General features: G+C 40.6%; 1 protein-coding gene across 1 annotated transcript; it reads right to left on the bottom strand.

The window, feature by feature from the left end:
- Window positions 1-1,067: 1,067 nt before the first annotated feature.
- On the bottom strand, window positions 1,068-24,158 carry ZC3H14 (zinc finger CCCH-type containing 14). The gene is made up of 17 exons (XM_054380688.1): window positions 24,123-24,158; window positions 23,224-23,266; window positions 20,317-20,431; window positions 17,266-17,306; window positions 16,721-16,910; window positions 15,948-16,368; window positions 14,007-14,173; window positions 12,853-12,953; window positions 10,314-10,469; window positions 8,982-9,056; window positions 7,767-7,923; window positions 5,999-6,222; window positions 4,583-4,703; window positions 3,581-3,717; window positions 2,676-2,770; window positions 1,762-1,868; window positions 1,068-1,143 (listed from the first exon to the last, which is right to left on the bottom strand). The coding sequence occupies exons 1-17, from the start codon at window positions 24,156-24,158 to the stop codon at window positions 1,137-1,139; spliced, it is 2,193 nt and encodes a 730-aa protein (XP_054236663.1). The 3' UTR covers window positions 1,068-1,136.
- Between the last annotated feature and the right edge of the window lie 1,828 nt (window positions 24,159-25,986).

Raw genomic sequence — 25,986 nt, forward strand, 5'->3', positions numbered from 1 at the left:
CAAGTCCTCAGAGATCTAGTTAAGACTTGCAACTTCTATACACATTCTCTATCAATGCCAGTGATGGACACTTCACTGTAATTAGTCACTTCCTTCCCTGGGACACTACACTCAGTAGCCCTGAGCACAGAGCTTACCACAAGGGCATCCCTTCTGGGGAGGTCAAGGAAGACAAAGCTGTCGAAGTGTACCCAGGGTTTTGTTCATTGAATTCTTGTCCACACGTTGGGTTTCAAAAAGGCTAACAATGATACCTTGGTTTTCTGTTGTGTAAAGTATGGGGGTGGGACTGCAGCCTTATCACTGAGTGGGCTTTTAGTTGCACAAACATTCCTTCATGGCCTTTCAAACTTGATGAAAAAGGTCAGCTTCTGCCAGGAATAGCTAACTGCTGTGATGAGTGAGACAAAGGCATTCCACACCTGGCCTCAGCCAACATCTCTGGTTTTGACCTCATCACCAAATACAGAGAGCTGGGCCTTCACCCAGTAGCAGTGTCAGCTTCAGACCTAGATGCTTATCAGTAAGCCATGCTTTCCTATTTCCAGTATTTGTTTCCAACACTTTTGAAGCATTTTTGTTCCTGTCTTTGTTTTCTCCCTCTTTGAGAAAGTGTCAGACATATGATGACTGTTACATTGGAAAAACACCCAAAAGACAAATCCTTTACCCTTTGTGAGCAGGTGAAACGTTCAGTCACCATTTGCCAGGACATCAGTTGTGTTCACTGTACCAAACATCTACTGAACAAAAACCACTTCTAGTATGACTCAAATACAGGAATAAGCCTTCTATGACCTCCTGGTGACACTTCTTCAACACACCTAATCATAAGCAAGAAACAGCACCCAAGCATAACACAAAATGTGCTTTGAAAGTTTTAATGGAATCCAAAGTAAAACTTTTTTTACACAGGCATTTTTTTCTTACAGTGTAAAAAAAATGTAAAATTGCTTAAACTTACAAACTTGGAAAATTAGAGACATTTCAAGTACGCAATCAGCATCATTTATGAAAACAATGTGTATTAAAAGTTCAAAATGCATGAGTTTTTCTAATATCCTGTGCTCCTGGTGGTTATCGTCCTTTCCACTACTGTCCAAAGGAGGCAAAGTTCAGTCCCAAAGTTGTATCAATCATTCACTAAGGGGAAGGAGAAAAACAATTCACATAAGTAACAGCCCTAGCAGTCTGTAAAGAGAACTTGAGAACTGATTTGCATCCTGCTTCTGTAATGATTAAGACCTTTGCAGATGAGGCTGGCCTTTGACTGTCTTTAAGACAGGCCAATGACTGCAACTTTGGCAAGTTTGCTACCAGTTTATGAAGTCATGAATAGGTGACAGAAAGGAGCTGTTCTGCCAGAAACACTCTGACAAACATCTTGTGGACATTTTGTGGAAAATACAGTTTGGATACAAGATGAAATGACAGTAAAGAAGAGCTGAGGTTGGATGTTCAGCTTTGTTCAAATACAACTCAGTAAATACACCATTTCCAGGTCAGGAATCCAGAGAGTGCTGTATCCTATCTGCAGGGTACTTGCTTTTCAGGGTTGCATCACATTAGTTAATGTTTGTACTGCAGAAAACCAAACAGTACGGAGTCCTCTTTAAAAGAAAGATGCTTATAACAAACAGGTATCTTTCTTCATACAGTCTTTGTTGTTCATCACACACATTACTCCTGTGAGTAAAATTACATTGGTGGTGTAAATTACAACATACACTCTAAACATAATCAAGAAACATAGTGTCTCACCTGGTTTGAGTCCGAGTCCATTTCAAGGCATGGCGTGGAGGTACAGCAATAGTTGGATGGTAGAAAGTGCAGTCTGGTCGTGTACACTGGGTATTAAATCTACAATGCTAAAATAAAATGAAAGCATCTCAGAAGAGGCCACTCAACATCAGCTGGCTGAACTCTTAACAGGCTAACCCACCATGCAAGGGTGTGCTACTGTATGACACATCTGATAGGTAATGGAATCAACAGCTACATAGACCAGTGCAATCAGTTCAGCCCAATGAGAGAGGGAAATCCTTTTTCAAAAGCACTTACTAGGAGTAAGTGCCACTGCACTGGCAGGTGGAATTTTCCTTTGTCAGTTTCCATTCAGCTGTGTGTACAAGTTAGGAGCACGACACACCAGTATCTGAAAGGGGGAAAATCCAGAGTGCCTGGCTAACAGTATCTAGGCACAGAGACCTGGGGACCCAGAGCACTTCTGCATTGTTAGGGCTTGAAAAAAGCACTAAACTTCCTGGTGCAAGAACAGGCAGGGACACAGTTCTAAAGAAGGACCCTGGTTATAAATGACATTAATAGACTCCAGGGTAAGTGGGCAATCTTTAAAGTTGCAGCACATCTGAATGAAAAGTTTGAAACATGCTCCTTCCATATAGGCTACCAGATGTCCCCCTCCTCTGCCCCCAGCATCCTGGCTGGACAGGTATTTCACAACTGCTATGGCTGCCACCCTATAGAAAGATTATTTAAAATGCACTTTTCCAAATTCTTTAAGACCTTCCTTTTGCATATTCTGTTTCTGAGCTAAAGTTAAAATATGAAAAGCAAAAGCAAAAATTGTGACATGCCAGTGGCATTTCCCAACTCCAAGTAATATCTCAAGTTCTTCCTAGAAACCAGTGTAATAGATAGGAGAGAATTCTTACTTTTGGGTGGTAAAATGGGCACTCCATTTTCTTACAAGCAGGAAAAAACTTGCACAGTGGACTACTAGAGGGTATAGATGGTGTGGGTAGTGGTGCTATAGTAGAAAAGAAAAGAACAGGAAGTGAGCCCAGATCAGAATAAATTGCTTTTTAAATACAGCTCCACACAAACATAAATTTATCAATTCTTCTGCAAGAAATTACGTTTTATATGACAAATTAAGCAGAGATTCTGGTCAGGAGAAATTCAAACGTTAATCTAATAGGCTTGCTGCTGTCTCAGAGTTTAAGCTGAGAAGTGCAGGCAGTGCACTTTCCAGGAACAGAGAGGAGCTGCTGGACGTGGTACAAGAGATAAGCACAGGGTACTCTGCCTTCTGGCAAAGCAACAAAACTGCATCATACTATGACTAATGGCTAAACTGCTTCCAAGAAATCATGCCTTCAGTGGAATAAAGGCCCTCCACCTTGGCACTGCTCAAAGGCTCAGGAATACCAACCCAGAATCCAAATACAACGACAGCCTTCACTGGGTAACCCCATCGTTCAAAGTAATCTCATTTTTGCATAAAGTTAACTCCTACAGTCATTAAAGAAAAATGTTTTACACCAAGAGAAGGATTTCTGGTTTACTATTTGTGTCACAATCTCTTGGTAGAACATGTATCCAATTTAAGAAACACATTTGCATAAAGCTGCAATGCTGGTTAATCTACCAGAAGGCGGAACTACCTACTCCTGCTCTGACACTGGGTTATCATTCTTCATTTAGTATTAAGAGTTGCAAAAACTTAAATCAAGCAAAAACTGTTTTTTTCAACACTGTCAGTTTCTGCTTCCAAAAATGCTGCTTTCCCTTCAGCACTTTTATTTGAAGCTCAGAAAAAAACATCAAGAGTTCTCACCTGGTTTAGGACACGGATGGGGAGTTCGTCGACTGGCATGAGTGTAAGGGCAGTCTGGCTTAGTGCACTTTGCATCGTATTTACAGTTTGGATGGATGAACAAGCATTTATCAGCAAATTTGCAGTTAGGAAAAACTCTGAGGGAGAAGAAATTGAGAATATCACAGAGAGCGGGAACTATGACAGGGCTGGTGCACCTGTGTCAGTTACTTCCAGAGAGAGCAGGCAGATGCAGTGTGCCAGCTGCACACAATCAAATTTGCATCTGGACGTTCTACATGCAGTAAAAGCTCAACCACCTCACACTCAGTGGGGTTTAGTAGTAAGCTACTTGTTGCAAGCGAAGACATGTTACTCCTGGCATGCAGTGAAGAGCAGTGAAGGCACTGTCAATTCGGATCATCACAGAGAGAGGCACAATCTCCCTAGCTAACATGGTTCATACACTGAGAAGAAAGTGTTGTTCTGAATCTGTTAGATTTTAAAAGAACATTCAAATGTCTGAGTAAAAGATGCTACTCATTCTGGTAACATTTACCTCAGACAGAATTTTTTTAGACTGTTGCTGCTTGTGAAAGAGAAGTCAAAGGCACAACACACATCCAAGAGTTAGCCTTTGCTTTCAAATAAAAAAAACCCAACAAACCAATCACCGCATTATTATGTAATGGTACTCTAACGTTCAAAAGCACTTTCACAGTTAGCAGAGGAATGCCTCTTGTTTTCAGAAGATGCCAATTTCCGCATCTCTAAGCAAGACAAAAACACCAGCCTGCATGCCAGACTAAGCTGTCTTCTTCAGGAGCACAGCTGTGACTCTACTCATGAAAAACATCACCGTATTCTGACACATGGCAGATGGAAGGAAAACGGAAGAAACTACAATGTAATAATTTAGCTCCGCTGCTACCTTAACACTCACACTGCTTGGAGTATTTACACAGAGGGAAATTTGTAGCACTGAAATAAAAATGTCAGGTGGATGAGCTTTGCACTACTCACTTGCAAGGTAGCGTGGGGTGATGGTACACACACTCGTCTCCATTTTTACAGGCAGGCCAGTACTTGCAGCGCTCAAGCACCTTCTCCTGCTTTTGCAGGACATTTAACTGGTCCATATCCACTACGAAAGAAAAAAGAAAAAAAAAAAAAAAAAAGCCCAAGCTGGGACATTTATGATTCTATGCACAATTCAGCACAAACAATATAGCATCATTAAAATTCACAGTATTTCCTGCTCTCTCTCTCCTTTTAATCCAATTTTTGGGATTGTTTAATCTGGAGGATTGGAGGCTGAACAGAGACCTTATTGCTCTCTACAACCACCTGAAAGAAGGTTGTAGTGAGGTGGGTGTTGGTCATTTCTCTCTAGTATCACAGTATCACAGTATATCAGACGTTGGAAGGGACCTCAAGAGATCATCAGGTCCAACTGCCCTGTCAGAGGAGGATCACTTAGGGTAGTCCGCACAGGAACGCATCCAGGTGGGTTTTGAAAGTCTCCAGAAAAGGAGACTCCACAACCCCCCTGGGGAGTCTGTTCCAGTGCTCTGTCAGCCTCACTGTAAAGAAGTTTCTCCTCATGTTGAGGTGAAATCTTCTATGCTCAAGTTTGAACCCATTGTTCCTTGTCTTATCACTGTGAACCACTGAGAAGAGCCTGGCCCCCTCCACAATACACCCACCCCTCAGATATTTATACACATTTATGAGATCTCCTCTCAGTCTTCTCTTCTCCAGACTAAATAGCCCCAGGGATCTCAGTCTCTCTTCCTAGGGGAGATGCTCAAGTCCCCTAATCATCCTCATGGCTCTCCATTGGATTCTCTCCAGCAGTTCAGTATCAAGTAATACAATGAGAGGAAGCAGACTCAAGTTGTGCCTTGGGAAATTTAGATTGGATATTGAGAAATATTTCTTTACTGAAAGTGGTCAGGCATTGGAATAGGCTGCCCAGGGAGGTGGTGGAGTCACCATCCCTGAAGGTGTTAAAAAAACGTGTGGACGTGGCACTTCAGGACATGGTTTAATGACCATGGTGGTGTGAGGTCAGTGGTTGGACTTGATGATCTTAGAGGTCTTTTCCGACCAAAATGGTTCATCATAAAACCTCCTGTCCATCAACATGGAGACAAACGCTAACAGATCAAACAGTAATGCACATTTCTAGCACTGAAGATAAAATGTATTTTCAAAACAAAACCCTCAAACTTTACCAATACTGTGATGTGTGGAGAATTACCTATGTGCTGTATTGCAAAGGCTTCCAAAGACGTGGCCCCACGGAACTACCACATTTCATTTGCCCAAAAAATAACTCTAATTTGAAGCATAAACACCATGACTGATTTCTTGGGAATGATATATTCAACAAGAGTTTTAGTGACAATCAAGCCCCCTGTTGGTAAGCATAATTACCATCACAGCTCTCTAGCTGCCTGGTTACAATTTGCATCTGCTGTACTCGAAGGCCTTTTAATCCTTTGCTGGGACACATATTTTGGGTAACTGGCTTTAGTCCTTCAGTCATACACGTATCTTCCTCTTCTTGATCAGAAAGGTATCCTGGTGGACTAGGCACACCATCCAGTGTCACGATGAATTTGGGACTGGATGGTTTCTCCGGTTGTGCAATCTGGTCTCTATCAAACAAAGAAAAAATAGATTTTCTGACTCAAGAGGTTTGAGTAAACTAGAAGTAGTACAAGTTCATCTATGGAGAGTCATACTGTAGTAAACTTTCTAATAATACTAATAATGTACTCCAATTAGTAGTTTGCCTTCTAGTCTCCCTGAAGTACTAATAAGAAACTTGCTAGCTTTCAATGGCCTACAGTAGAGAATTTGGCACATACATTTCAGTTTATTGCATTCTCCTCAACAGATAGATCTAAAAGCTCATTTACAGACACAATCAAATAAAGTGATTTTAAGTGAGGCAGAACTGAAATACTGACACTAAGAACTTCTATGCTGAGCCTGATTAAAAGATCAGTCTACTCCTAGTATCCTGTATATGACAGTATTCATCATGGATAAAAGAGGCAGCATATAAAAAAGGGGTGCAGACATTTTCTCCAGTCTTCCACTCTCCCACTCCTTCCATCTGAGGGATTTCCTGAGTGGCACGTTATTTGAAAAATTTAGAAATGCACTGTGGAGTTCTAATCTTTGACAAACAGTGATGGTATAAACTTAGCTTCTCTATGAAACTGGGCTAAGAGCAACTACAGTGTAGAAGGCTTTTAAGAAGAGAAGTAAACAACATATTAAAAATGTCACTGGCCAGAACTTTCAGGTTCAAGCAGTCAGAAACCGACCTGTTCGTATGGAAAGAAATACCACTCTCCTGTGGCCCAGTCACAATTTTCAACTGTGATATTGCAAGGTTAACTTTTTGAGTTTGTTTGTTCATTGTTGGTTTTATTATTAATTAACACAGGCTGTTTAAAGCTACTCATGGAAGGGAAAAAAATGTTTTTGAAACACTGCAGCCCACAATGATGAAGTACATCAACCTGTTCTGAGAGGTATCTAACAGGTAAGATATAAAAACAGGTAAGATACAAAAAATTACTTGGTAGCAGGAACTATCAAGGCCTTTAACAAGTTAAGAGAATGACATTTGAAGCTGACATGAACTTTAAGTTTCTCTTGGCCAAACTCACCAGTAAGAAGCCTTAAATCTCTTGTCCCATGTGACACATTGGCTGCCCAGGGAGGTGGTGGAGTCACCATCCCTGGAGGTGTTCAAGAGGGGACTGGACGTGGCACTTGGTGCCATGGTTTAGATAGTCATGAGGTTTAGGGTGACAGGTTGGACTTGATGATCTTTGAGGTCTCTTCCAGCCTTCTTGATTCTATGATTCTACATTACTGTTTGTCTATGGGTACTGGGCTACCTGCATACAGAATGCGCTGTTTGCCCTCCAGCACCAAGAGCTCAGGATCCACCATACTCAATATTGTGCTAAAATAAATTTTTAAAGAATTACTTCCAGGTAGATGGATTTCTGGACGTTTTTCTGCCCTGTTTTTTTGACTGCACTACTCAGTGTCAGTTCATTTTCCATGTCACAGATCCTGACTGGACTGACAAAGCACAAGTGTGACTGAATGATTCCATCTAAACCACAAACAAGCAATTTGACTAGTAACAGTCCTAAAAGTAGTAACATTTTTTTACCGTGTCTGTATTAGACGTCCTGAGAGGACTCGTATTGCCTCTGTAGCCCTCCTTCCCAATTGCTGATTCTGCGACACTGTCTCCTCAGATAACTTGGGCTTCTTCAGGATGAACGACCTAGTGTCTGCATGGACCACAGATTCTGCATCACAGTAATCTGAATTGAGAGAAAAATTACATAGAAAAGACAAAAATAAAACTGTAGTTGTACTCTCATAGTGTATTTTTCAACATGAATTTACATTGCTGATGAGCTAATTTTATTTTAATTTCTTACTAGTAGCTTCCAGAAAGCTTTTTTTTTTTTACTTCCTTGCTTATTCCACAGAAGTGGATCACTGGGAGCCACAGGCCATTTTAGGCTGTGATGGTTTGAAACTGTCTTTTTAATTTTTTTCCTTGCAAACTTCAGAACAGAGAAAGTGAAAGAGTGTAAATAAGTCACTATTGGGTGTAAGAAAGCAAAATAACGATTGTTCTAAACACTTCCATTGGATAGATAGAAATGTTTAAGAACTATTACCCAAAACAAAGTGGGCACTCTGCACATTCTGCGTTCTGCAGTGGGGGCAGTTGCTGGGCTGTCTGGCTGCTGTTTCTTCTTCTCTTCTGGCTGAAGATAACATGTACTGACCTTGGCAGCTAAGTTAACAACTTTCTGCTTAACTAACTCTGCTTCTCTGTCCAGGGGGGTCTGAGGGGAAGCTCCTGGGAGAGAGAGAGAGGTCCCTTTGGGAGGGTCCCCTTGGGGGGAAGCAAAGGGAGATGGGTTGTGCTTTTCTGTTGATTGTATACATTTGTAAATGTTGTGAATTTTGTATATTTGTACATATTCATTGCATTTCATTGTAGATTTTAGACTCTGCTTGTAAATACAGCCTTTGCTTCCAGACTGGGCTAGCCTGGTTACTTGTTGGTAGGGGGGGAAATTTCAGCTCACACCGACACATAGGCCACACCAGAAAACTTGTTACTGGAATGGCTGTGCTGAAACAGCACTGAAGAGGGTCCAAGCACCCCCAAAATCTCTTAGGCTTTGAACACCTACTGATGTCAATGCTTTTATTCCTTAGAGATGTAGAAACTAGAAAATGCTAGAAAGCAATACAGTTAATTGAAGTTATATTTTAACATTCACTGATCAGTAGAGGTAAATTTGAAAACTAGGGACTCTCTATTAAGGAGTTAAAGAAAAAAAACCGCAAGACTTAACACCTTGAGTCACTTGCAAAGTATCTTCCATCACAGGATCAATCTGGAGCCGAGAAGAGAGCTCCTTTTGTTCAGCTCCTAAAAAACCCACAAAACCAGAAAAACCCTAATTAGAAGCACAATTTACTGCTTGTCAAAATGGAACTATAATGACCTGAAGCACAGTATTTGAATTCCTTTGATAAAAACAAAACCCTCCACACTTCTAACAAAAATAAGCCATTCTGATTGTTATTAACTCCTTTTTCATTGTTTCACAAACGGTACTAAGTTTTCTCCATCCAGATGGCATGACAAAAATCTAAGTATTGAGAGACTCTGGTCTTCCCCATAATCACTGCTTAGTACAAATTAGACCTGTGGGTATGGCAAATTATAAAGACCAAATTCTTCCTCCTCATTTGTAGAGGTATTGAGAACACACATGGAGAAAAGCAGCAAACTATAAGGGACTACTTTAAGGTCTTCCTAAAAAAGCTGACACAAGTCAGAGCAGTATTGCTCTACATTTGGTTATGGTTGAAAAAAACCTCTATCGCTTTCTGCAGGTTTCCTAAGCAAGCTGTCATTTCAATGGCAGAAGACCATATTTAGCATAACTTTCCTGTACATTAGTTCAAGAGATGATTAAGCTTCTTCTTATGTACTTTATGATACAATTTCAACTATTTTGTCAGAAAGATCCCAAATACATATACTTGAGAAATAAGAGACTGAAAAAAATATTCTTTTTAATAACAAACATTTATCATTCCAGCACCGACTGTGAGCTGATGTCACAAAGATATTACTCAAACGAAAAATTTCACTCAACAATCTAAATATATAAACATTTAGCAGGATTAACTACTTTTTATAGCAGAGTTTTCCCACTGTCTTATTTCCATGATTCCTGGTAACTAACACACACACAAATATTCTTTTTAGCAAAATCATGCTGAAAAGGTACTTTGATTGCCTTTAAAGGTTATGCCGTTTTCATTCAGGAGTTTTGTAATAGAAGTAAGAACAAAGCTTACTGTTGACAGTGATCCTGGTATCAGCTGTCCTGTAATAGCAAATACAGCACTCCAATATTTACCCTAAAAAAAACCTCACTAGAACTATTTGTGTGGTAACAACATGTTGGAGTCTTTTAATACTTCAATATACTGAAAAATTATTCCAAATGTAGATAATCTTCATTCTCTATTTAGAGTGTTTGTGGTTTTCAGGGTATTTCCATATGCAATTTTTGATGCTGACTTAAAAATTAAAAGCATTTCTTTTCTCTACTCAGCTTGCTGTAAAATGACATTCCCTAGTATAAACTTTTAAAGAACATTATCAGATGACCTTGAATTCCTTCAACTGTCTGCTCCTTTGGCTCTTCTGCTTGAAACTGAGAACTCAGTGCAGGCAATCTGTTTTGCACATGGATTACTTCTAATGGAGATTTTTCTGGGCTAATTCGAGTTCTTGGTGCAACTGGAACAGTTTGTTTCTGTGGAACTTTAAATACAGAGACAATGGTAAATCATTTACATACAACCTAAATCACACAACAGCATTATTTTTCCATATAGTGCTAAAATAAGTAATAAATTCACACACAAAAACGTCCCAAGCATCTGTCTCCACAAAAATCTTTAGCCATCTATAGAATTCTTTGTGTGAAAGCACATTCATGCACAGTGCACAGAGTACTCTACAAATGGCACCTCAGAACATCTACTTGTAAGACAAAACTGTGTGAGAAGGATTAGAGTGACACCAACAAAGTAGTCATTCATCCACTTCCACATATAATTAATTTGGTACTTTCTTATGGCAATTACTTTTCATTCTACCTTTCATATAAACAATCAGGAATTATCAATGTGTACTTTTCATTCAGTGCCAGCTACCCTATACTAAGGTGCTTGCAAATAGACTATAAAAATTGAAAACAGTAGAATCATGGAATCACTTACATTGGAAAAGACCATTAAGATCAAGTTCAAAACCTAACACTGCCAATTCTAAACTATGTCCCTAAGTTTCACATCCACATGTCTTTTCAGTATATCCACGAATGGTGACTCAACCATTTCCCTGGGCAGCTTGTTCCAATGCTTGACAACCCTTCCAGTGAAGAAATTTTTCCTAATAGCCAATCTAAACTTCCCCTGCCACAACCCAAGAGCATTTTCTCTTGTATTATCACTTGTTACTTGAGAGAAGAGACTGACACCCACCTCGCTACAGCCTCCTTTCAGGTAGTTGTAGCATGGAATTTAGGGCGGCAGCAGGGCAACAGGTTGACTCCTTTACTACTGGTCTTCACACGTGGTGAATAGCCAAGCATATTCTTCCCTTGGCTGAGTATCACACAGAACTCAGCTTCTGACACTTACAACTAGAAGGTGCCTCTCAGTACTGGATTTGTCATTTACAATCTTACAGAGGCAAGATTACCTGTGGTTCACAGTGGTAAGACAAGGAACAATGGGTTCAAACTTGAACATAGAATATTTCACCTCAACACAAAGAGAAACTTCTTTACAGTGAGGGTGATGGAGCACTGGAACAGGCTGCCCAGGGGGGTTGTGAAGTCTCCTTCTCTGGAGACTTTCAAAAGCCACCTGGATGCATTCCTGTGTGGACTATCCTAAGTGTTCCTGCTCTGGCAGGGGGGTTGGACCTGATGATCTCTTGAGGTCCCTTCCAACCCCTGATATACTGTGATAACCTATCTACTTACCAGCACCAGAAGTAATGACGGGACGAGGGGCAATGGCTTCAAACTGAAGAAGGGCAGATTTATATTGGATCTCAGGAAGAAGTTCTTTACTGTGGGGTTGGTAGAACATTGGAATAGGTTGCCCAGGGAGGTGGTTGAGGCCCCTTCCCTGGAGATATTCAAGGTAAGGCTCAACGAGGCCCTGGGCAACCTGGTCTAGTTGAGAATGTCCCTGCTGACTGCAGGGAGGTCAGACTAGGTGACCTTTGGTGGTCCCTTCCGGCCTGGACCATTCCACGACAAGAAAACAGGGAGGAAGCTCCCAATGACCTTCTGTGTAGAACGAAGCTATGGGTTTCTTACAGTTACTTTGCAGGTTTTGAGAGACCTTAGGAAGAGATTTTGCAGAGCTTTCAGTCTTGCTCTAGATGGTATAAAAGTCATGGTTTAGACAGCAAGTGCTCCTTCCCTGGCAATGTGCAATGCTTACTGCTGACAGCACTAGATTTATTACCACCCAATTAAATGAAAGCACATGAGATAATAGCTGGATTTGTCCTTCTTCAGCAGAAGCCTCTTCTAAGCTAGGAGACCTGAATGCCTACACATAGGCAGCTGCTCAGTTGCTGTATCAGCTGCAACTCGGTATCTACAACTACTGAACTAAAATTGCAGCCTCACCATTTGAAGACAATACACACTGATATGTCATTTGCTATGTTGCTTGTTATTTTACACTTCTATTACTTATATCCAGTACATTTTGATATTTTGCTGTTTCCCATTTTTTCCCTCCTCTCTCAGAGGGAAGGGAGTGCAGAAAGGGAAAAAAGAGCCACCAGTTAGATCAACCAACCTACCTAATACTGAACACCTTCTGTCTGGCAACTAGTAACTGCAGAAAGCTTCTGGCACTTCCAATTTGTCTCATATAAGCTGTATGGACTTACTGTCTTGATTAATTTAAACAACTCTTTCCTTTCTTGTTGATGTTTTCATAATTCATCACTGAAGATTAATGCAATATTCACAGGGCATGGAAAATCCCCTACGTGTATCACTGATAAAAGCTATTTCACATTCTGGTTTATCTCTAAGTGTTATCTGTAGCTTGGATTTATAAAACAGGGATTGGAAGTACAGTTTAGCACAAACAAAAATAATGTTAATTACCAATGGAATAATTGGTAGTTTTTGTGACTGATTCCTGTGCTTCAGAGATTGCTTTCAATATTAAATTCTTATTGGCCTGTTTTGAAGGTGGCAGTGATGGTCTAAGAGAGATAAAAAAATATAATTAATTGTACATGAATTGCAAAAGCAACTATATCCATGTTAGACACAAGTGTTTTAAAAGGCTAAGTTATGCATAATACTGAGAGAAATCATCACTTAAAATCACTCTATCCTGTTTGTTTTCATCTTGTTAATCCATTCTCTCAGTGAACAGGGATCCCAAAAATGCTCTCCAAAATGTTAAGTCCAGAGGCATGATTTCACTTCTCAGCTTAAGCTGCTGTAAAACCAAGCTGCATCTGAAAGGCACAGACTCTGCCATTCATTTCCTCACATGCCTATTGCTACTTTTGTGCACCAGTAATTATGCAGCTACCCTAGGGAGCAAGATCCAGCTCAAAATCAGCTCTATTAAAAACATATTTGTAACTAAAAAAAAAGCTTTGCTTTTCTTTGAACACAAAAGAATAAGGAAATTAAATTAGATAAATGTACTGTGGTGCTAAAGATAATTTAAATACAGTACATTTGCTTAAAACACATCTTACACAAGCTAGCACTGTAGATCAGTAGAACCATCTCTTCCATAGTTTAAACATTCCACCTCTCATTGTTGAAAATCAAACACTGATGCACTCTGATGCCCGACATTCAGACAGTGAGCAGAATAAAAACCTTTTGAAAAGTTAAAATCACCTTAAAGAACAAGTGATAAATAAAAACAAGACGATTCTGGAAATAAAAATAAAGCAATTAAAACTCCTAGAAAAGTATTTTACCTCATTAAATACCTCATTTGAAATATGCCAACATTAATGTTCTTTTGCCAGTACTTTTCCCAAATAGTGTAAAATTACACATTCCATTGTGGCTTGTGAACTATTTAATGCAAAACAGTACTAAAACAGAGATAAAAAGGTGGTATTAACAGACATCTCACCCACAGAATTGTAAGATAGTACAACTATGAAAACTCCTTACTCAATTTTGTCTGTCAGTTTTCAAAATTGAAAACGGTTTTAATCAACTTTCCCAAGTTTTGTTCATTAAATTCCTTCTGGAAACCACAGAATCAACGAGGTCTTAAGTACCTCCTTTCTGGCTTTGCAGGCACAGACACACTGCTGGAGATGCTTCCTGTTCGCAGTCCATAGTCTTCCTCCTCCTCCTCCTCCTCATCTTCCCCGTCATTACAGAACTTTTTCACTTTGACTACTGAGCTTACAACAGGCAATCGTCTCTTTCTGGAGCTTTCTTCCTACAACAAACAAAGCAGCCAAAACAAATAATTTAGCATAAAATATGTATTAATAAGCCAGCAAAAACAATACTGCAATTCTTCCTATAACCAGAAGGTGGAGACCTTCCATTCGAGTTGCATTAGGACTACCTTAATTGCAGAAACAACTGAAAACACCAGAGAAAAATTTAACTGTAAATAATGGTTAGAAAAGGGGAAGTAAAGTCTAAAGTACAGACAAGTTATCCAACATCTCCAGAAATTTCCAAAGAAATTCATAGCACCTTTCAAGATGCACCTGTGAGTTTGATAAAATGAAATCAGTATGGCTGACTTTTTCCTATCAACTCTAATTTCAGATTACTGTAAGGATTAATTTCCAGCAAGCTGATACTTTCCAAAGACACTCAATAGCCAGGCAGAGACAGGGTGGTCCAGTTTAGGTAGTGCAAGATCCCTGTTCTGACACCAGCCACTCACCACCACCACAGTGCATGTGGTAGTGACAAATTTAAATGCTGGCTTGAGTGAAAGCACACATCAACAATTCCTGAAGAACCATTACTCAGCACTTTAACTACACAGGAGCACAATGAGGCATCTGCCAGGTTTGTACACAGCACCCTTTAAATGATCCTGTATCCTCCAAGAAGCACCCTAAGGGATGGACTTGGACTACACTGATAGAGAAGATTCATACAGTACAAACCCAATACCTAGAGAAATTACCTTTTTAAAGGTAAAACCTTCCAAAGCATAAGACCTGACCTAAGAGCAGGTAGTATACCGCAGGGTCCACTGTTCTAAGAAATGCTTCTGCAACAGCTCTCTTCTGGATATTATTCAGGAAATCGTAATAGAAGAAAATTATCATAAACCCTTTTCCTAACATTTCCAAGGAGGCTGTGACTGTCAGTCATGAATGACTTACACACAGTCCAAACAAATCACTTATATTCTCATTTTCACTTTCCCATCTTGACAAACAAAGACACTGGCACATATCTTTGCAAAGCATTCCAGATTTCAGAATAAAATTTTGTTGCTCTTTACACATAACTAAGAAGTAGCAAGGACAGAGAACTATACAAGTAGTAACACAGATGCACTTGGATATGTGTTTACATACTACAAGGTATGTAAAACTCCTGCTTTGTTACATTTTCTGCCATAACAATCTTCATTCCTCATTCAAAGGGCTCTTAGCTGATTCATATGGATAGTCTTAAAACTATCAGGTAGGCCTATCGCCCTGTCTGGCTTAGTCTGGCCTCCAAAGTATGCAAGACAGCAATCACCTTTGAGATTGTCCTTGTACAACACCCATCTCAAGGGTTTCTTAAATGCCATGGTTCTAAATAATGTAATAATCATCCTAATATGCAGTAAATCTGGGCCTTAGGGAATAATGCATATCCAGCTATAGGTATGAATACACAGCATACCAAAAATACTGTGTAAAGCTGGCGATGTACTCAGCACTTAAGGATCTTGTTCCAGTCTTTGATTCATCACACACATCACAACAATGTGCTAACCCATTAGACTGACTCAATATGGCATGAAGATGTCCAAGCTAATTAACTCTGAGATGCAGCAATCCGTCAGGTGATGATATTAAACTGTGCAATCTCTTTTTATCAAGTGGGCCCCAAGAATGAAATCCCAAACCTACTATCAGTGACAGAAGTCGACTTCAATTCCTCTGGTATCCAGATTTTACTGGAAGCGTACCTAGTAATTTAGGTTCCTATCAAGTGTAAAATATTGCAATAGTTCAGACCCTACTAACCTCACTGCCTACTTTATCGGCACTAAGTTTGGAGGTGGGTCTGTAACTTTCTGCTAAGCTGCTAAATGCTTCTGGACCGCAGAGCTGGCCTGCTTCCAATGACTTGCAGCTTTGAATGTCTAACTGCAGACTCCCCTGTAAGTTGCCCTGTTGTGACAATCTGTGCACATGTGTATTTCCATCTGCACTTCTGCTAGCTGGTGGTCGGTAGATTTCAGCGGAAGGACGAGAAGAACCATAAGTTACAGTTACAATAGGTTTCTTCCGTGACAAAGGATTCTCCTGCATGAAGTTCAGGTCTTCATCAATGAGGTCATCTGGTTCAGGTTTAATGTCAATTACAGCTTCGGAAGGTGACAATTCCCTCAAAGGCTTGACTGTAGATGTTAAGCGAGATGCCGAACCATCTTCAGAAGACTGCCTGATAAAATAAGAAACTGTCAATTATTAACTCAACTGCAAAAATTTTTAGAAGATGAAAACTGTTTTTTAAACAAAGCCAGCAGGGAAGAATCATTAAAGTATTACTATTTCTACAAATCTTACATACTGATTGCATTTTTAGTTTAGTGAATTAATATAAGCTCATTTGTTTCTTGAAAAATGGAACTAAATTCCTGGTTTAATGGCTTTTTTATGCAACAAGTTGCAGCAAAACTCACTCTTCAAAACAACTTCGATCTTTCCAAATGTCTGTGCTCTTCCAAATGGCTACCACAGTCACACAACTACTAATGTCTGAATGTGCATTAGTAAGTAATCAGAAGCTTTACCGTGCAGCAGTGTTCCTTTGCTCCTGTGAGCTAGTTGAAACTCTTGAGTCATTTCTTTCAGTTCGAGTGCTGGAAACTGCAAGGGGTGGTATGATCTCTTCACGCCTCCTTTCATCACTTGAGCTGCTTTTGCTGGAAGGAAGGTTACCCTCAAAGATACTAGGTTCTGAAGATTTCACACTAGCTGGTTCTGTGGAGACAGGTACCTTTCATTTTTACATGAATGCACAGCATACAGATTTTGCAGTAAATGTAGCTAGGAAAGTGCAAAGAAGACATTGCACAGATCTGAAAACACAACAAGCTGAAAACTCCTTCAGCTGAAAGCATCATCAGGAAACATCCAGAAATTAATTCTGGACTCAGAAAAAATTTCTTTATCTCAAAATATAAAGCAATTTTCTAAAGAGTCAGGACCCAAAAGACCATATAAAATTAAAATTAATGAAACAATCAGCAAAGACCTTTTTTGAAACTCATAAGACACACAACACTATACATGAAAGATAAACCTGCTTTCACTCAAAATTGTTTTTCTTACTCACCAGTAGTCACAGATCGCAGTTTATCCAAAACACCATGGAGCCTGAAATAGGTGGGCAACGGGGAAGGCAGCAAAAGGAAAAACAAGAAAGAAAAGAATTTTAACTCAGATTCAAAATAATCACTTTTCACAAAACAGCTGCTTTCTCCCCCCATAAACAAGCATCTCATTTATCTAAGAGTTCACGTTCCATCAGCTGTTGTGTATTTAACTCCAAAATGGAGTCTTTTAAGTATGTTGCCTTTACAGAGTCTTCACACATGCAGGCAGGGTATTCATCAGATCATCTACTTTTGGCATTTAATTGGTTTACATAAATAAAGCCAGTACTTTCCATTCTTTCACTACTATCAATGGTACGAGTTAAGCATCTTTGAAAGGAATGATTCAAAAAAACTTAAGTAGAACTTAAAAGTAGAGCTGAAAATTTTACTTTGCACATGAAACGTTAACTACACAGTGGTTAAACATCATTCTAAATACAAACCTAAGCAAGATATGATTCACAGCATTTAACATCACAGAATCACGGATTGCATAGGGTTGGAAGGGAACCTAAAAGGTCATTGTGTCCAACTCCCCTGCAGTTAAGCAGAAGCATCTCCAACTAGATCAGGCTGTTCATGGCCCCACCAAGACTGACCTTGAATGTCTCTAGGGATGGGGCCTCCACCACATCTCCGGGCAATCTCTTCCAGTATTTCACCACTCTCATTGTAAAGAACTTCCTCCATATGTCTAAACTCCAGTTTAAAACCATTGCCCCTCACCCTGTTGCTACAAGCCCTTCTGAACAGTCCTTCCTACAGGGCCCTTTCAGAGACTGAAATGCTGTATATGGTCTCTCTGGAACCTTCTCTTCTCCAGGTTGAACAGCCCCAACTCTCTCAGCCTGTTCTCATAGGACAGATGCTCCAGCGCTCTAATCATCCTCACGGCCTTCCTCTGGACACACTATGGCAGGTCCGCATCCTTCCTGTGTTGGGGGCCTGAGAAGGACACAGTACTCCAAGTGAGGTCTGACCAGACCAGAAAGGCAGAATCACCTCTTGATCTGCTGGTCACACTTCTTTTGATGCAGCCCTGAACATGATTTGCCTTCTGGGCTGCAAGTGCCCATTGTTGACTCATGGCTAGCTTCTCACCCACCAGTACCCCCAAGTCCTTTTCTGCAAGGCTGCTCTCAATTTCATCAACCCCCCCCAGCCTGTATTGACATCAAGGATTGGCCCAACCTAGGTGCAGGACCTTACAGTTTGCCTTATTGAACCTCATAGGATTCTCCTCAGCCTACCTCTCAGCCTGTCTAGGCTCCTCTGGAGGGCATTCCATCCTTCAGTCTTATCAACTGCACAGCTTGGTATCATCTGCAGACTTGCTGAGGGTGCACTCAATCTCACTGTCTACATCACTGATGAAGATATCGAACAGCACTGGTCCCAGTACAGACCTCTGAGGGACACCATGTCACCTGTGTCCATCTGGACATCAAGCTATTGACCACTGCCCTTTGTATGCCATCATCCAACCAATTCCTTATTCACTGAATAGTCCACCCATCAAATCCATCTCTCTCCAGTTTAGACAGAGGATGTTGTGGGGGACTGTGTCGAAGGCTCTACAGGTGTCCAGACAGATGACATTTGTTGGTCTTCCCTTGTTCACTGATATAGTTCCACCACTGTAGAAAGCCACTAAATTGGTGAAGCAGGACTTGACCTTGGTGAAGCCATGCTGGTTGTCTCAAATCACCTCCCTGTGCTTTAGCATAGTTGCTAGGAGGATCTGTTCCAAGATCTTCCTGGGCACAGAGGTGAGGCTGACAGACTGGTAATTTCCAGGGTCCTACTTTCTATCCTTTTTAAAAATGGGTACAATATTTAATTTCTTCCAGTCACCAGGGACTTCACCTGAGTGCCATGACTTTTCAGATATTCATTTTCATATTCAAGATTCTTCCAGCATGCTTTGTATACACCAACAATAATTTTTAAGACATTGGTGAGCAAAATCATTTCTATGAGGTTCCAAATTTGCCATTTGCCAAGATGAAGCAACATAGAAAATCAAAATGCTATAAAATAATACGGCTATTTTAAAATAAACACATTACAGTGAAAATCTGAAAGTATCCCAACACTTAAATGCATGTCCTGCTTGGAATTCAAACCTTATCATGCACATCTCCATCATTTAGACTTGTTAAGGAACAAAAACATACTGAAAACTGGGAAAAGTTTCCAGACTCAGAAGATTAACTCAAAAAAATACACAACTCTGAAAGTAAGAAAAATCTCTGGATTGAGATATCTGCTTGGATATTCTGAAACATGGAATTAATTAAAGATTTATACTGTAAGCCAAATCCAGTATTAGAAAACACATGAGAAATATAATGCCTAAGGTTGTCATGCAGCATAAAATAATCTGCAGTCAGGAGTTTAGAAAAGAGTTTATCTGTTGCTGGTTTGTCCTTCTCACAATAATTCTGTGGTTCTAGTTTTGTTTTGTAGAGCTGCATGGTGGCAATAAATAAACAGCCCGAGAGGTGGGAATATGTAAGCATTTTGGTGCTAAGCCTTGTCAAAGATGGCACACGGAATTAGGTCTGCTGCTCATCTGTCCTGATATAGCAATTCCCATGTACAACAGCAATATGAAGTACTACCAGCATAAAAGCAAAGAATTATTCAGTGAATAACCCTTTCATACTCACAGTGGGCTTTGCAGGAATAATTTTATTAAAAATAAAATCAACTTACAGCCTCCACTTACCTGAGCATTTCACATTTCATTCAAACATTTGACTAGACATAGGAATAAACAAAGAATATAAGCCCTCCAGTCCTCTGCCACTGAATTATCACTGCAGGAGCCTAACTGCTGATGGACTACAAATAATTTACTTAACAGACTTGTGGAGTAAAAGCTTTGATTAATGTAAATTACAAAATGGGAAGATAAGTAAACTCTTACTAAATTCTCAGGTTCCACTTATAGAAATCAGTCCTGACTACTGGTAAGAAGTATAACAAGTAGTTGACAAACGTACCAGACTGTAAATCTGACAGTGTTGTTTCCAAGGAAAAGAGAAAGGTCTTCTGTCATCTGTTCCTGACTCTTCTTATTTGCCACCATGACCATAATATAATCAGGGAGCTCTTCATCTAAAAAAAAGAGAAATATTGTTATTTTAAAGCATAAAAAAATCATAGAAGACATAACAAACATCTTTAAAATGCAACAATGATTTTTCTTTTCCAGTTTTAGTATATAGACTCTGCAGGCAGCGGATTAGGTAAGCAAATTGTGTCAGTGTGAGCTGAAATTTCCCCCCCCACCGACAATAACCAGGCTAGCTCAGTCTGGAAGCAAATGAAAAGCTGTATTTACAAGCAGAGTCTAAAATCTACAATGAAATGCAATGAATATGTACAAATATACAAAATTCACAACATTTACAAATATATACAATCAACAGAAAAGCACAACAGATCTCCCTTTGCTTCCCCCTAAGGGGACCCTCCCAAAGGGACCTCTCTCTCTCCCAGGAGCTTCCCCCTGGACAGAGAAGCAGAGTTAGTTAAGCAGAAAGTTGTTAACTTAGCTGCCAAGGTCAGTACGTGTTATCTTCAGCCAGAAGAGAAGAAGAAACAGCAGCCAGACAGCCCAGCAACTGCCCCCACTGCAGAACGCAGAACGTGCAGAGTGTCCACTTTGTTTTGGGTAATAGTTCTTAAACATTGCTATCTATCCAATGGAAGTGTTTAGAACAATCGTTACTTTGCTTTCTTACACCCAATAGTGACTTATTTACATTCTTTCACTTTCTCTGTTCTGAACTTTGCAAGGAAAAATTAAAAAGACAGTTTCAAACCACCACACAAATCAACAAGACTTCAATTTCCTTTGAGATTTAATACAAGCTGTAAGAGAGGAAGATCATCACCTTCACAGAAGCTGAAGGTAAGATTAAAGTACTTTATAAGTGAGCAAATACAAAAACAAGACAAAAGAAAGCTACTCACTGTATATACACTTTTACTTCAACACTAGCAATCATGTACAATTTTGATGACTTCGACTATTGCCAAATACAGCACCTTATCCTTGTCAAATTTTCTTTAGTTATAAAACTGAAACAGGTAAATACCCTTTCTGATTTGTGCATTAAAACAAATAAAATATTAACTTCCAGATTTTTCATCTGCCAAAAAAACCAACAACGACAACAACAAACCCTAATCAAACTGAGAGTCTGATTCTCTAACTCCCTAATGTATGCAATCTCATATAGAGCAAGAAATCCATTCCCTTGCTGGACTGCTCACACAGGATATGCTTACTTATCAGAATGGATTAGGAAAGTGCTCAGAATCTGACATTAATACAATTAGGAACTGTATTAGAGGATTTGAGTATTTGGCTTTTTATTTTGGCCTAGCTCTGATACACTCTCAAGGACTGCATGGTACATTTGTTGAGGGCATTACGTATGCTTTTTGAGCACATATTTCAATTTAATCAAACACCTCATGCTCTTCAACACCACCCCATGACATGCACATAGCAACAAAAAATGAACGCAGCTAGGAAATCCATTTGAAATTATGAATCAAGACACTAATATAGCTGTACTCATTTCATCAGGTTAATCCTTCTCTCAGCGACTGTGCTGGCTTATGCCAATTTCAATTGTATGCAAAACTACAGCCTGTTGAAAATTTTGATAGTTGATTAGTATTTAACTATCTTTATTTTGCTTCAAAAACATGCATTTTTCCTTTGTAACTTGTATGCAACAAGTAAGTTTCAACATGTCTTGTTCTAGACAACTTTTCAAAATACAAGAACAAGCAGTTACAGAAAGATACAAAAGCATGGTTTTTGCTCACAGTGGCTAGAACGAGGGTTACCTAAAAGAATAGAGAGTCAAGGTATTTTGATTCCATAAAAACAATGGTCCCCTTTAAATAGGAAGTAAGATGAATTTGAGATCAAACTACAAACTTTGAACCTGGCCCCAACACTTACAATTTCTCATGGACTATACTCTCAATTCCTTTCCTTCATGTAAAATCCAATTAGTACTATAGACAAGGCAATTGCAAGACTGAGGTATTCCACTTCCGACAGTACACTGTGTTAAGTTACCAACTTTTGCTGCTGTGAAAACCTAACTGCTCCTAAGTGCAATATCCATTTAATCCTGAATTCAGGGAAAAGAAAAACACAAACACACCATAGACAGCCATTCACACTGCTTCTCTCTTCACAATCCAAAATAAAATCTCACCCAGACTCTAAGGTTCAGTTATGTTAAGATTCAGGTATGTTTCACCAACAGTAGGTTAATGTAGAGCTTTCACGTTTTGCAGGTTTGTCCTACATAATGTTTTTGACATGGCCTTTCCATCTCTGAGAACAGTCAGACTATTATCTCTGTCTTATCCTCCCTCTTAGTTTTGACAAATGTCTCACCCTGAATTCAAAAGACTGTTGAAAGAATGCCTAAGACAGACTGACTGATTCTATCTCAAAATTGTCACAGGTAACTGCTGCTGTATTTGGAAGGATGTTGCTTTCTATGTTTCTCCTTGCATTTCAAAGAAATTTCCTTAAATACTCGCACACATACTGTTGCTTGGTTTTCCTTCAAATCTCTTGACACTCATTTCTCCTGGAAAGGGGAGATTGTTAGCCTTCTTAATTATTTACTTTTAGTTCATCATATACATCAATGTCCACATATTGCCTCCTTTTATATCCAGACTATACCTATTTGCTGAAGTCTTTTTCTTTCATAGTAGTCCAATATTTCAGATAACTCATGTCATGCTTAAGGCTTCTGTACACAGTAATACAATGAGTAAGTCTGTCTTTCCATTAACTAGCTGATTGTCTCCTATCTAACAATGACAAACCTAAGTAACATTGCTAAATACATGATAAAACTTACCAACATAAGCCCCCAGCTCCTGCAACTTTCCTTTTATAGCACCCTAAAAAATAATGAAATTGTATTTAAGGCATGGAGCAACAAAGTATTGCTAACTGCAAAACAGTGGGCAGCTTATCAAAGTTTTTCTCATTAACTGTTTGAGCAGCTTGATTTAACATGTCAGTTTTCCTGTTCTCCACTGCTTATGATGTAAACGTTGTAAAAGTGAGGGACTGGCAGCAGAACAGCAAGAACTGTCAGGAATCTCACACTCTCTACCGTATTTCCTATCTACCAGTTCCCGGTGCTACCAGGCAACCCCCATATCCCAGGTGCCGTTTTTCAAGCGGAGACCATCCGGGCTCACAGGGTGCAAAGAAAATGCATCCCGGATGGCTTGACAAAAGGTCATTCCCAGCTCAGCAAGAAAAGCAACCTGACAGGATTTTCAAAGTGTGGTTGCTAAAAGGGAGCAGCTGACATCCGGCTACAGGGGCTCCCTCTCCCGGGAAGCCCTCGGTTTTGGGCCTACGTCCCAGGCAGGCCGCTGCAGGGCAAGAACTCCAGCTTTGGGGAAGAGATGGCGGCTGTCCTTCGGGGTACGGTAGGGATATGACTTCGCTTCTCAAAAAAACGACTCTCCAGCCTGTACCCTCCCCGGGGAGCCCCCAGGCCGAAGACCGCCCGCTGCCGGGAACTCCCGATAATCCCGGCCCGGCCAGGAGTTCACCTCGCCGCTTCCTTCCGCCGAGGGAGGGCTCGAGTGTGCAGCGGCCTCAGCGCGCCCGCCACCTCCGCGTCTGAGGGGAAGCCGGGGAGAGCCCGGCGCCTTAACCATCGGCCAGGCTTCCCCCAACACGGAGGGTCAGGCTCTGGCCACGAGTGGAGAGGGAGAGACCTGGGTGCTTCTGTCTCACCCGGATCTTGCGGCTGATCTCGGTGCCGATCTCCATGGTCACACCGTCCCGGTCCCGTCCCTTCCCGTCGTGCCGTGACCCCTCCGCTCCCGCCACAGGCCCCGCCAGCTCGAGCGTCGCGCCGCCGAGTGCGCGGCCTCCGCCTGCGGCGCCCCCTGCCGGGCACCAGAGCCGCCGTCGTGCCGCCGCCTCCCCCTGCCTGCTCCGCGGTAGAGGTCTGCACGATGGGGCGGGGAGGGCGAGCCAGGCTTGCAGTGAGGTACGCCCAGGCACTAGCGGTGGTGGGGTGAAAGGTTCTGAGCTCGCTCTGACGCCCCTCAGCAGTGCCCGCCTTCTCGTCGAGCTGCCCCAGCGGCTCCCTGGCGCTGGAGGCTCATACCAAATTCCGCCGCTTTACCTGTGAGAGCTCGGGCAGCGCTGCCTGCACAGGTCCGAGGGCGGCCGGGTGGGTCGGGGCACCCCTGAAGCGGTGCCGCGGAGCGAGGGGGATCCTGTGGCCCCAGCTGGGAGGCTGGCGGGCTGGAACGCTGGGCCGCCGTGGGCTGTCACTGCAGACCGCTTCTGAGCTTGTGGCGGCGGCCTGCGTCAGGCAGCCACCACACGTTCGGGAGCCTGGCTCTAAAGAAATTAATCTTTTCGTTTATTTCTAAATAGTTGCGTTGCCGCCTTCTTCATTCCTGTTTTTTTATAAAACTGGTTTATGAAGTCCCGCCACATTGCTTAGGATAAGTGTGCTTTCTTAAATGTTACAAAATTTGAAATATGTTTGAGTTTTAAAATGTTTATGGTATAGCACACAAAGTATCAAAGTAACTTGTAATGCTATACTACAGGTGTAGTGTAAAACTGGTTTACTATTGAATTTTAGTTCTGTGGTCCCATGTTACACTGATACAACATGCCTTTGGGTTTGGGTTTTTTTTTTTTTTGTACGAGGTTGCAGCGTCTGTTAGTCTTTATTGCTACAAGGGATCATCTGCAGAACTATGTGGAAGTCATGTTTGAGCCACACCATTTATCTTTTATACCACTGTCCCAGCTTCACTATTGCTGATTTAGTGATTGGTAATATTATGGGAAGCCCAGACTACAGATAAACAGCCTTTTACAAGTAGTGCCACTGGGTAAAATAAACTCCAGGCATTGTAGTTAACAGCTGTATTAATCTCTTTCTGCATCATTGCTCTTAATATAAACCAAACATCATACAGAGATAGCCTAGACTAATTATTGCTAATGATCTGAGCTCTTTGCATGACTGCACTTACACTGGTATAACTGTGAGATACAACTAGTAACAGATTAGTTTAATTACAACATTCCGTTTTAACCTTCCAAGAGATGTGTTTTGCTCCCTCAAGATTTCAAATAAGTTGTATTCCTTTGTAATTGGAACAAGAAAATAATTGTTGAAGGACAGACATGAGAATTCATAACTAATAGATTTACTTTAGGAAGAAATAGTGTGTTTAAAAAAAAAACAAACTATCCTCTGTGAATCACAACAGGAGCTCATTGCTTCAAGTTCATCACTGTTATGTTCAGGCAAACTGCCTGTTTTCTTCTAATAAAATTCTATGACTTCAGTTTCTTAGTAGGACATGGTTCAACATTGTACAGTGCCTTGTAACTCAAAATCTTGCAGGTATGAAATTTCAGGCTTCAAGCATGTAATAGATATCTTTCATGCTCATTTTTCTAGCCCATTCTATTCTTTCCACTACCATCTAGAATTATGTAATGATTCAATAAACCCCCAGCTATCTTTTGCTTTTTAACAGATAAGAAATGGATTAATGATAAACCAGGGAGGCTTCAGACCCAGAGTGAAAACATAGAAGTGATGAATAAAGTTAATTTGTTC

The sequence above is a fragment of the Indicator indicator genome, chromosome 4 (assembly GCF_027791375.1).
Source record: "Indicator indicator isolate 239-I01 chromosome 4, UM_Iind_1.1, whole genome shotgun sequence".
In the NCBI taxonomy this organism is placed as follows: domain Eukaryota; kingdom Metazoa; phylum Chordata; class Aves; order Piciformes; family Indicatoridae; genus Indicator; species Indicator indicator.